General features: G+C 41.0%; 1 protein-coding gene across 3 annotated transcripts in view; it reads right to left on the bottom strand.

Moving 5' to 3' along the window:
* The window catches only part of LOC148069980 (plasma membrane calcium-transporting ATPase 1-like), a 93115-nt gene that overhangs the window by 16779 nt on the left and 63687 nt on the right, over nt 1–12649 (bottom strand). For all 3 annotated transcript variants that reach the window (XM_087801308.1, XM_087801306.1, XM_087801307.1), the window contains 6 exons: nt 9066–9248; nt 5941–6155; nt 4755–4997; nt 4454–4695; nt 4152–4389; nt 102–281 (listed from right to left, as the gene is read on the bottom strand). In XM_087801308.1, the coding sequence (XP_087657434.1) occupies nt 102–281; nt 4152–4389; nt 4454–4695; nt 4755–4997; nt 5941–6155; nt 9066–9248 (1301 nt within the window). The remainder of the gene's footprint in view (nt 1–101; nt 282–4151; nt 4390–4453; nt 4696–4754; nt 4998–5940; nt 6156–9065; nt 9249–12649) is intronic.

The following is a 12649-nucleotide window of genomic DNA, read 5'->3' as shown; positions in this document are numbered from 1 at the left end:
TAATGAACTATAATACAAATAGAATATGATTTGAACTATCAATAAAGTTTTAAAAAGAAACATCGGGGTATTCAAGTGCATCAATCACGTCTACTGCTCACCTCTCCTTGGTCGTTCCTGATCTGCTGGTTGAACTCTTTGCCCTCCATACACAGGAAGTCCTCCCCGGGCAGCATGATGCCGCACTTGGTGGCGATGGCTCGAGCCGTGTTGATGTTGTCGCCGGTGACCATGCGGACGGTGATGCCGGCGCGCTGACACTTGGAGATGGCTTCTGGCACCTGAGGCGAGGAGACCAGGTGAGTCATGACGTGCTCAGGTAGGCTTGAAGGTTGTTGAACGTGATGTTTTGATCCCAGACATGAGATTCTTGAAGTCTTTAAATTCAGTATAAAAATGTTGGTCTAATAGTGACACCAGACAAAACCGAGCTACTGATCAAACTTTCAGCCAATCGTGTGACGACGCACTGGAGCACCTAATTTACAACTAATGAAAGTTCTACAACTTGACGTTTTAAAAATTCAATTAAAACAAATATAACCTTTCAATATACAAATTAAATTCCATTATTAAAAAAAAAAAAGAAGCCTAACTTTAATGTTTAAAAAACAAGAATATTTCAATAAAAACTGTTAAATTTCACCAATTAATATTCTGGCAGTGATTTACGTCCATATTTAATAAATCAAAGAGTTTTTTAATGGACTTTTCTCTCTTTTATGTGTCCTTTTTGAGAAGGAAGTGCTTTTATATCATATTTCTAAATGTATTTACAAGCAAATCTTACATAATACGAGTTTAGCTTATTTAGCTTTAATTCAAATTAAAGTCACATATATTTTAAATGTTGTTTCTGTAAGAAAATACTGTATATGAAAATATACTTATCTTTTTATTTATATATATATATATATAATATATATATATATATATATATAATGATAGTCAGTTCATGCTACAATGCTAACGTAGCTTCAAGCTAAAGAGCGGCTAATAATGCTCAAGGATTCTTATTGTGTGAGAAGCAGCGTAGCTTAAGAACATCCCTGGAACTAAACATGTTACCGAGCGACACTCAAATGAACGAAAGGAGCTAAGATGCTATTTTGGAAGAGTTTCTACATAATAATGTAAAGAGCAGCGACGAGTTTAACACAAAAGTCAACTTTGAATTGAATCATTCAACGTGTAAAAAATGGATAAACGAGTGTGTATAGAGTTACGAGTTAAGTTTGAGTAAATGAAGGTTAGATTTAAGAAGATTGTTGTTCACTCCTAATGTTCACCGACTCAGACCAACAGTGGCAGCTGAGACTGTGTGTCCAAGTGTCTTTTACGCTTCGATTCAAGAACCAAAAATAGAAGTTTAGTGATGAAGTTGACGTTTCATCTTTTGCGTCTTTGTGCAAATGCGTCTAAAAATATCCCACATGAGAGTTTGTGTTTGAAACGGATGGATTTGATCTTCACGAGCAGCATCAGTGGAAAAGGACAGAAATAGAATCCGTCACAGATTCAGTGAGACGACCTCAAATCAAAACTACAACCGTTTCCCGTCGATATTTTTCCACAAACAGCTTATTTTTCTCATGTCAGCGTGAAGCCTATGGATCCAGATCCCTCCGGACCCTCCGGACCCTCCGGACCCTCCGGACCCTCCGGACCCTCCGGACCCTCCGGACCCTCCGGACCCTCCGGACCCTCCGGACCCTCCGGACCCTCCGGACCCTCCGGACCCTCTGTCAGTAAAACCGCAGCAGCTTCGTTCACGGATCGATCTCCGTGTCACACAGACGCTCAAAATACCAAAGACGAAAACACTTTTCTCAGACAAACTGCTCGTTAACACACGACAGGATTAAAAAAGCCGACATTTGTTCATACGTTTCATCTTTCCTCGTCCTCCGTGCAAAGTAGAGTTTGAACACACCGCTGGCTCCACTCCCTGGAGTTGAACCAACAACTGAGTGACTTAAAAACACTTTTTTAATTAACGTCGGCCAGAAGTGGAGCGTGACACTGAAGGGACTTCATTATCTGGAGCTGCAGCGGCGAGAACATCCAGCTCCTGACGGTTCAGAGTTTGAGTCCACGAGTCGAAGGAGTGACTCTGAGTCTGAGTCACATCGATCTGGGAAGACGGTTTGATTGACAGATCCTAGATGTTATCATAGCCACACAATTTATTTTACGCTCTTTTAAGATGTCGTCAGAAACTGTGACACTAATGATAAAAACATTTAAATTAGCTTCTTTAGTTTCTTTAGCTTCTTTAGCTTCTTTAGCTTCTTGATTCCCCTTGGTAAAATCATTCAAAGATTTCCAGATGTTTCTTATCACATTTTTGCTGATGACATCCAGCTCATCCAGCTCTACTGCTCTTAGTCAATTGTTTGCTAGAAATCAAACAATGAGTGAAAACACTTTACAGCTTAATGTGGACAAAACTGAAACTCTGGTGATTGCTCCTGATGATAAGATTCCAGGGTTGAGTCAGTACTTGGGTGACTTAGGTCAGTCTGTCAAACTGAGCCTGAGAAACCTGGGTGTTGTATTTGATAAAGACATATCTCTTGTTCGACACTGAAGAAAACTGACCAGAAACTGTTTCCTTCAACTGAGAAAAATCTCTAAACTTAGGAAAATGTTGTCACAACATGATCTGGAGCTTATAATCCATGTGTTTGTTTCTTCTCGTCTGGACTATTGTAACAGTTTATTTTCATGTCTTAACAAGAAGGATCTGTCTCGTCTGCAGTTGATTCAAAACTCTGCAGCCAGAATTCTGAGCCGCTCTAGTAGAAGAACTCACATTTCTACGATCCTTAAAACTCTTCACTGGCTTCCAGTTTCTTTCAGGATCAACTTTAAAATTCTGGTTCTTACTTTCAGATCTATTCATGGTCAGGCTCCTCCTTACATCACTGATCTGATCCAGCCTTACACCCCAGCTCGGTCTCTGAGGTCTGTGGATCAGAATCTACTGATGGTTCCACGCACACGGCTCAGGACCAGAGGAGAGAAATCTTTTCAGGCTGTTGCTCCTAAGCTTTGGAACGATCTTCTCTCTCTTTGCACTTGATGATCTACTGACTCCTTTAAGAAACATCTTAAGACGTTTCTATTTGTTCAGGCTTTTCCTTGAATTTCTCGAACTCCTGTGTTGTTCTCAGTATTATCTTGATCTTTGAAGTATGTACTGTTTTGAGTATTGTTTTGATTGTCTAAGCGCTTTGTGACCCTGGTCTCGAAAAGCGCTATATAAATAAATATTACTTACTTACTTACTTACTTACTTCTTTAGATTCTTTAGATTCTTTAGCTTCTTTAGTTTCTTTAGCTTCTTTAGCTTCTTTAGATTCTTTAGATTCTTTAGCTTCTTTAGTTTCTTTTGGACACAAATCTCTCTTTTTTCCTTTTTAGAAAATGGTTGCATTTTATCTTTTAAAATGTTTATTTTTAATGTTGTTTTTTTTAAGCATTGAATATTCTTTTATACGATTTAATTCAATTATTTTAATATTGAAAAGTTGATTTTTCTTTTAAAATAGTTTAATTAAATCAATAACATTTTCAAAATGTAATATTTTTTTTGTTTGTTTTTTTACATAGAGTTTTATATACATAAATAAATACTCTAAATTCATAGTCTTTTAAGTTCAATATAAAACAGTGTCACCAGACTCTACCAACAGAGCACCGAGCTACTGGATCAATCAGTTCAAAGTTGAATCAAGTAGCTTATTAGCTCACAAATTAAGAAATATTGAATTTAGAAAACATGTTTTTAAATATTGTAAAATAAAATATCAACGTTTATGTGTAAAAACTAATTAATTATGATTTTTTTTAAAACTGAAAGTAAAATCATTAAAAGTCAAAGTAACAACATTTGAAAGGTTACATTAAATCATTCAATATTCTGATGGAAACACTTTCATAGTTTTCTTGTCCCACAAATTTCTTTGATATACTTTTTCTTTTACTTGGAGAAAAAAAAGTACTTGTTTATCATATTTATATCCAATCAACCAACATTGTAAGCTTATTTAATTAATTAGTTAGCTGGGCGGCAAAGCATCATGGATTTTATTTATGGCGGGGGTCTTCAGAACGTAACCGAGGGGCCGCTGTAAACGGTGTGTTACCTCAGGTCTGACTGGGTCTTCGATCCCGACCACGGTGATGCAGGTGAGCTCGTTGAGGATGTCGTTCTCCATGTCCCAGTTGGGTTCTCCGCCCTCCACCGGGAAGTCCCTGTAGGCCACGCAGATGGTCCTCAGGCCGTCGCAGGCCATCGGCTCGATCACCTTGCGCACCATCTCGTCGCGGTCTTTGGGCTTGAAGATCCGAGGCTGACCCTGGGCGTCCAGGATCTTGGAGCATCTGAGAGACGTCGGTGAAGGACGTTAGAAAAGGTTATGGAAAGACTGGGACGGGAGTGTCTTACTTCCTGAGGACGATCTCAGACGCTCCTTTGCTGTACATGCGGAACCCTCCGTCGGCGTTCTTCAGGACCGTGCTCATGGACTTGCGGGAGGAGTTGAAGGTGTAAACTTTGTAGAGCTTCTCCTCTGGGATCTCTTCTCTGATGGGCTGGTAGTCCCTCTTCAGCTCCAACACCATCCCCAGCAGGGAGCACTCGGTCTTGTTGCCCACGTGGCGAGGGAGACCTCCTTCTTTCTCCGGGGGCTGCAGATTCACATTCAGTTTAGCTCGACATGAGGTTCACGAGGTGGTCAGGGTCTCACCAGGATCTTGGTGGTGTACGCCGAGTTGATGGAGATGCTGTTGACCAGCACCTCCAGAGTCTCGGGTCGCACCGCGTCGGGTTCCGGGACGGACTTGTAGTGCGTGTCTCCGATGTAGGCCTGCACCACCGTCATGCGGTTCATGGTCAGCGTTCCGGTCTTGTCGGAGCAGATGGCCGTGGCGTTCCCCATGGTCTCGCAGGCGTCCAGGTGACGCACCAGGTTGTTGTCCTTCATCATTTTCTGAGAGCAAGAACACAGGTGTGTGGTCGGACCGTTGTTGTGATAGTGTAGTAACAAGTATATGTGTGTTATATTGTCCAGTACTTGACTCTGGTGTTGTGATAGTGTAGTAACAAGGATATATGTGTAGTATTGTCCAGTACTTGACTCTGGTGTTGTGATAGTGTAGTAACAAGGATATATGTGTAGTATTGTCCAGTACTTGACTCTGGTGTTGTGATAGTGTAGTAACAAGGATATATGTGTAGTATTGTCCAGTACTTGACTCTGGTGTTGTGATAGTGTAGTAACAAGGATATATGTGTAGTATTGTCCAGTACTTGACTCTGGTGTTGTGATAGTGTAGTAACAAGTATATGTGTGTAGTATTGTCCAGTACTTGACTCTGGTGTTGTGATACTGTAGTAACAAGTATATATGTGTAGTATTGTCCAGTACTTGACTCTGGTGTTGTGATAGTGTAGTAACAAGTATATATGTGTAGTATTGTCCAGTACTTGACTTTGGTGTTGTGATACTGTAGTAACAAGTATATATGTGTAGTATTGTCCAGTACTTGACTCTGGTGTTGTGATAGTGTAGTAACAAATATATATGTGTAGTATTGTCCAGTACTTGACTCTGGTGTTGTGATACTGTAGTAACAAGTATATATGTGTAGTATTGTCCAGTACTTGACTCTGGTGTTGTGATAGTGTAGTAACAAGTATATATGTGTAGTATTGTCCAGTACTTGACTCTGGTGTTGTAGTATTTACAGACCACATGACTCTTGACAAAGTCGTAACTGCTTTCATTTGTTTTCAAACCAAAATATGTCCAAACATCAGCTTTAAAAGCTGCTGGAGTCACTGTATCCTCTCGTCCTCAGTCATCACAAGGATCTCACAAGAACAAAGGTGTGTGGTCGGACCCTCGGGGGAGGCGCGGCGGGGGGCCTCACCTTGACCGAGTACGCCAGCGAGATGGTGACGGCGAGCGGGAGACCCTCGGGGACCGCCACCACCAACACCGTCACGCCGATGATGAAGAACTTGACGAAGTACTGGATGTAGATGGGGGTACACTCGGCCACCCAGGACCGGCCCTGGATCCCGAAGGTGTCGATGACGAAGTAGAGGATGAGGATGATGACGGTGACGGCCGACATGATCAGACCTGAGGAGGGAGAGGTTCACGTTACCAGGTCATCTCCACCAGAAACACTCTATCGTTCAAGATCGATTCAATGCTTATGTTCAACTAGAAATGGTGTCAAGGGTGGGATGGAAAACAAAAGGTACTGTATGTACTGTATGTATTTTTCTGGACCATAAGGCGCATCGGATTAAAATGAGTATTTTGTTCTACTGTGTGACTGAAAAAACACCATAATATTACGTTGAATCACAGTATCTATTGGTACTTTATTGTTACTGCAATGCTCTATAGTCCCACAGAGTAATACTATGAAGACCCGCTGTGCGCCGGAGCCTCATGGAGTAATACTATAAACCCTTGCAGAGTAATACCATGAAACATCGAGGTGTGTTGGAGCCTGGCAGAATAATACTACAAATCCTCACAGAGTAATACTACAGAGCCTCACGGAGTAATACTACAAAGCCGCATAAAGTAATACAACAAACCCTTGCGGACTAACACCAAAAACCGTAGTACGGCTTAGCCTCACTTAGTAATACTTAAAGTAACGGCATGTTCTAGTAAATGTAATTTATCCATTTAAACCAGTTGAAAAAAGAGTAAATAATTATCATTTGTTGTTTTCCTGGGATTGTTAAAGTCATCAAATACTTGGTTTTATTTTGAAAGGTAGCAGCTTTTATTGTTCTAGAGTTACAGATCTAGAGAGCTAATGGCTACATTAAAACTAACCACCTGTTTTGATGAGGCTCACGTTTGGCTTTAATTACTGATTGTTCCTGGACTCGTTAGTATCTGATTGACAGATTAATCTCTGCCGTTTGTTTCGACTCCATCTCTGCTGCCAGGACGAGGGTCCGACCCGAGGACCCCTGAGATAACATGGAGGTCAAAGGAAGCTCTGGTCCAGAGTTGATTTTCAGGAGAACAGAGGGAGTTGAAAAGATGGACTCAACAGTTTCAAGTAACTCAGGGTTTTGTTGTTTCTTTTGAAGGATCTGCTCGTGTGACCTTGAAAGAAGCTGAAGCTGCTGCTCATGAAGAACAAACATCGTCGACAGCTTCACTGAATACTGCTGACAGTCCAGGAAACACATCAAATGTTGGTGAAGAGAAGAGTGACCAGGAGTGACCAGGTCTGTGTGCGTCTGTGTGTCTTTGTGTCCATGTTTATCTGTGTGTGTCCGTCTACATGTGTGTATATCTTTTGTACTTTACACTTGTTTGTCTCTTTTTGTGTGTGTGATATTAATAACTGGTGTGTTCAAGTGCATCAAGGTGTGAGTCTGTACACGTGTGTGTATCTAAGAATCATAGTGTAAATCTGTTCATGTGTGTGTTAGTATCGTTGTGAGTGAGTACATGAATGTGTTTGTAACATTGTGTGAGTCTGTTCATATGTTTGCGTGTGTATATGTGTTAGTATCATTGTGCGAGTCTGTTTATGTGTGTGCAAGTCTTCTTGTGTTCGAGTCTTTTTACTTGTGCTTGTGTGAGTTTGTACTTGTGCTTGTGTGAGTTTGTACTTGTGCGAGTTTGTACGTGTGCTTGTGTGAGTTTGTACTTGTGCTTGTGTGAGTTTGTACTTGTGCTTGTGTGAGTTTGTACTTGTGCTTGCGTGAGTTTGTACTTGTGCTTGTGTGAGTTTGTACTTGTGCTTGTGTGAGTTTGTACTTGTGCTTGTGTGAGTTTGTACGTGTGCTTGTGTGAGTTTGTACTTGTGCTTGTGTGAGTCTGTACTTGTGCTTGTGTGAGTCTGTTCTTGTTCTTGTGTGTATGAGTCTGTACGTGTGTGAGTCCATACTTGTGTGTGAGTCTGCACATGTGCTTGTGTGAGTCTGTGCTTGTGTGAGTCTGTACGTGTGCTTGTGTGAGTCTGTGCTTGTGTGAGTTTGTACTTGTACTTGTGCTTGTGTGAGTCTGTACTTGTGCTTGTGTGAGTTTGTACTTGTGCTTGTGTGAGTCTGTACTTGTGCTTGTGTGAGTCTGTACTTGTGTGAGTCTGTTCTTGTTCTTGTGTGTATGAGTCTGTACGTGTGTGAGTCCATACTTGTGTGTGAGTCTGTACGTGCTTGTGTGAGTCTGTACTTGTGCTTGTGTGAGTTTGTACTTGTGCTTGTGTGAGTTTGTACTTGTGCTTGTGTGAGTTTGTACTTGTGCTTGTGTGAGTCTGTACTTGTGCTTGTGTGAGTCTGTACTTGTGTGAGTCTGTTCTTGTTCTTGTGTGTATGAGTCTGTACGTGTGTGAGTCCATACTTGTGTGTGAGTCTGCACATGTGCTTGTGTGAGTCTGTGCTTGTGTGAGTCTGTACGTGTACTTGTGTGAGTCTGTGCTTGTGCTTGTGTGAGTTTGTACTTGTGCTTGTGTGAATTTGTACTTGTGCTTGTGTGAGTCTGTACTTGTGCTTGTGTGAGTCTGTACTTGTACTTGTGTGAGTCTGTACTTCTGCTTGTGTGAGTCTGTACTTGTGTGAGTCTGTTCTTGTTCTTGTGTGTATGAGTCTGTACGTGTGTGAGTCCATACTTGTGTGTGAGTCTGTACGTGCTTGTGTGAGTCTGCACTTGTGTGAGTCTGTTCTTGTTCTTGTGTGTATGAGTCTGTACGTGTGTGAGTCCATACTTGTGTGTGAGTCTGTACTTGTGTGAGTCTGTTCTTGTTCTTGTGTGTATGAGTCTGTACGTGTGTGAGTCCATACTTGTGTGTGAGTCTGTACGTGCTTGTGTGAGTCTGTACTTGTGTGAGTCTGTTCTTGTGTGTACGAGTCTGTACGTGTGTGAGTCCATACTTGTGTGTGAGTCTGTACGTGCTTGTGTGAGTCTGTACTTGTGTGAGTCTGTTCTTGTTCTTGTGTGTACGAGTCTGTACGTGTGTGAGTCCATACTTGTGTGTGAGTCTGTACATGCTTGTGTGAGTGTGTATCTCACCAGCTTTCCCGATCTGAACAGCCAGTCGCGTGAGTTTTCCCTGCAGCACCGACTTCTCCTTCTTGGTGACGTTGACCTTCTTGACGGGCTTCACCTCCTCCTTCTCCTCCTTCTCCTCGGACTCCGCCGCCTCCTCGCTCTTCAGCGGCTGGATCTCCAGAGCGATGCCGTCCTGGGTCTTAGCTTGAGGGGGAGGGTTGAGGAGAGGTCAGGGATGAGGGACACGTGGATTGGCAAACATGGAGGACGCATGAGAGGGACACATGTGTGGAGGAGGTCCAGGAGGAGGAGGAGGTGAAGAGAGCACAGAACATGTTAGTGAGGGAGCAGCCGCCGACACAAGGACGAGGGTCCGAACCGGACCCGAAACACAGAGACCCTCGGATGACCTTCACTGATGACCACAAACATGAGACGTCCGGGAAGCTTTTCGGAGACGAGCAGTAATGACGAGCAGCAGACACACACACACACACACACACACACACATACACACACGACACACACACACACACACACACAACACAACAGACACGAGCGCCACAGCTCGTCTGCACAACACACCTCTGACACGTTCTCCCTCCACATGTGACAGATGTTCTCTTCCGTCTGACTTTGGTTAATGTTACCGATATTGAACTACTTTAAACAATAGAAAAACCTGTGGAAAGGCTACTTCCAGGCACAGCGCCCTCTACTGTTCAGCGTCAGACATGACAGGTTCAACTTGTGATGCAATGAGATCCATAAAGTTTGAATTATATAACTTGAATAGTAACTTTACATGAAAGATAAAATAAGATGATGTCTGTTTAGTAAATGAACAGAATTGAAATAAAGCAGATAAAATCGTCTTAGTTTACAATTCGTCTTGTAAACGACAAAGATTACAGTGTACGACAAAACACTGATCAGCCATAACATTATGACCACGTACAAGATGAAATTGATCGACTGCTTCTAGTGAAGATTCTCTCTATAGAACTAAATAATGTCCTAAATATCATGTCAAAAGAAAAAACATCTAACAAGTATGGCATCTTATTTATATTATTAAAATATATACACACTCATATATATATATATATATATATATATATATATAGATAGATAAACACACACACATATATATATATATATATATTTATTCATTATATGAAGGACGATGAATTAAATAATTAATGTATAAATACATTTCGAAAAAAATAAACAACTTTGTATTTTTATTTTTGTCTAACTACTGTGCAATGTATTTCTATATATACATTTATTTATGTATTTTAATTTTAATTTATTTAAACTTTTTGTCTCTCATTGACATTTTTAAATGTATTCCGACCTTTTAGATTTATCTTTACGTTTAGTTATAGTAAGTCATTTATATATACGTGTTTTATTATCATTAGTAATATATACAAATAATTGTATCTTTGATCATATTTCTCACTAAAGATAAAGATGAATTTAAGAACAAAACATTAACAACATGATCTCAACGTCTACACGGGTCTGACACAGAACCGCTCGTGCAGGTGGTCATAATGTTATGGCCGAGGATTGTTCACCATCATGCGAGCAAACACTGGTCCAGGAACCATCAACACACTGAGGAGCTCCTCGGATGAAGGTCAGAGGATGAGATGAGCTGGAGCCACAGCAGAAGCTGCAGAACTTTGTGCACACGACACCAAACTAACCCACACAGCAACAAGGACTCAGACCCACTGACCAACCACAGAACCAGAACAAGCGGAGCGAGCAGAGGGGACACCAAATCAGAGAAGCAGGTCAACAAATAGAAGACGCCAAAAGAAAGAAAAAGAAAAAACAACAGAAGGAAATGAAAAGGAAGTAGGAAAGAAAAAGATCAAAGGACCACCCGAAAAAAATGAGAGACGACAGCGATGCAGAACCATGACAGAGACACGAGGAGGTGGAGGTCACCACGACAGAGACGCTACGAGACGACACAGTCCTGAGCAACATCCTGCAGGGGGCGACAGTGAGAGACGTGTGAGGAGTCAGTGAGGAAACACAGAAGCTGCGAAGGTGCAACTCCCACGCATGCCAGCGCCGCCGCCGCCGCAACGACGACCTCCTGCTCCAGCACGCCGCGGAGGAGGTGAAGCTAGTTTACACTTATCTTTTACTGCATCCTCCTTTCTTTTATGTACAGATGGACATCTATAATGCTCATTTATATTCATATACTGTACATATATATAACATCATATATACCTAATTACATTACCGACTAGTCGCCAACATGCTAACATTTATTAGCTAGAAGCTGAAGAAAAGGTTTTTGTTAGTTTTATTCACCGATTTAAGATGCAACTTAAACGAACACTTTCATATTAGCTACTAGAAGAGGCGCTTTACAAATACTATGACTTACTTACAAACTATTGAGAAATAAAATGTTGCTAAAATGATCAAGTAGCTAAAGCATTCATCTCGCTAGCACACGTATTGTAAACAACCTGTAGAGAAAAGCTAATGCAGCTAATGAGCTAATGTAGCAAACATGCTAAAACCTAAATTGTAAAATAATAAACATATAGTAGCTTCAGTGCTTGTTTTAAGGTGTTATTAAAAGTTAAATTACTGTATGTAAATACAAGTTTTATTTTGGCTAATGAAGCTAAAGTACACAGATAACTAGGGAGCTAGCATGCATGCTAAAACCTAAACACTTACAAAATAGCTACAGTGCTGGTTTTAAGGAGTGACTTAAGTTTGTTGTTGCAACATTATGTTATCATGTTAAAAAATAAAAAGTTTTATTTGGCTAATGCGCTTAACTACACATTGCTAATGAGCTAAAATAGCATGCATGCTAAAATTCTTAAATAATAATCGTGGCTAAAGTGCTAGCTTCTACGCGGTGTATAAAGTTGGGTGTTATAAAATGAAATTATTATTATAAGATGTTTTTTCTTCGCGCTAATGCAGCTTAAGTACACAGGTAGCTAATGAGCTAAATAGCATACATTCTCAATCCTAAATGCTTAATGTATTACTTACTTAATGGCTGCAGTTGTAGCTTTTAAGAAGTGACTAAAGTTGTGTGTTGAAATGTTTTATTATTGCGTTTAAATACTAGTTTGTATGTGTGCTAACGTAGCTAAAGTCAGCGTTAAACCGAATGTAGCTAAAGAGCGATGTATGGTTAGCGATCGAGCTAATTTAGACGACGGTGCAAGTTAACTTCTCTCTAGTGAGTGTAGTTCTAACATACGACATACATGTGTGGGTGATGACCGGTAACCACGGCAACAACACTAACTGATACTTGCCGTGTCAAGACGAGCGTTTTCTCGTCACGCGCTAATGTCACCGTTGATGATGCTAACTCCAGTCGTAACTCGTCAAATGTGTGACACATGTACACACATGTACTTTAATGTGTGTGTACATGTGTGTACAAAGCAGATGCTCAAACCATGGGAGGTCATGAGTGTGTGTGTGTGTGTGTGTGTGTGTGTGCGCCACACAGGTCAGGAGGAACAGTTGGCTGTGATGATATCATGAACAGACACACACACTGAAGGTGCAGCGTGTGCGCTTTATATTAACACCTT

Source organism: Callionymus lyra, chromosome 10, assembly GCF_982586985.1.
Source record: "Callionymus lyra chromosome 10, fCalLyr1.hap1.1, whole genome shotgun sequence".
NCBI lineage: Eukaryota > Metazoa > Chordata > Actinopteri > Syngnathiformes > Callionymidae > Callionymus > Callionymus lyra.
This window is presented reverse-complemented; position numbering and strand designations above follow the sequence as displayed.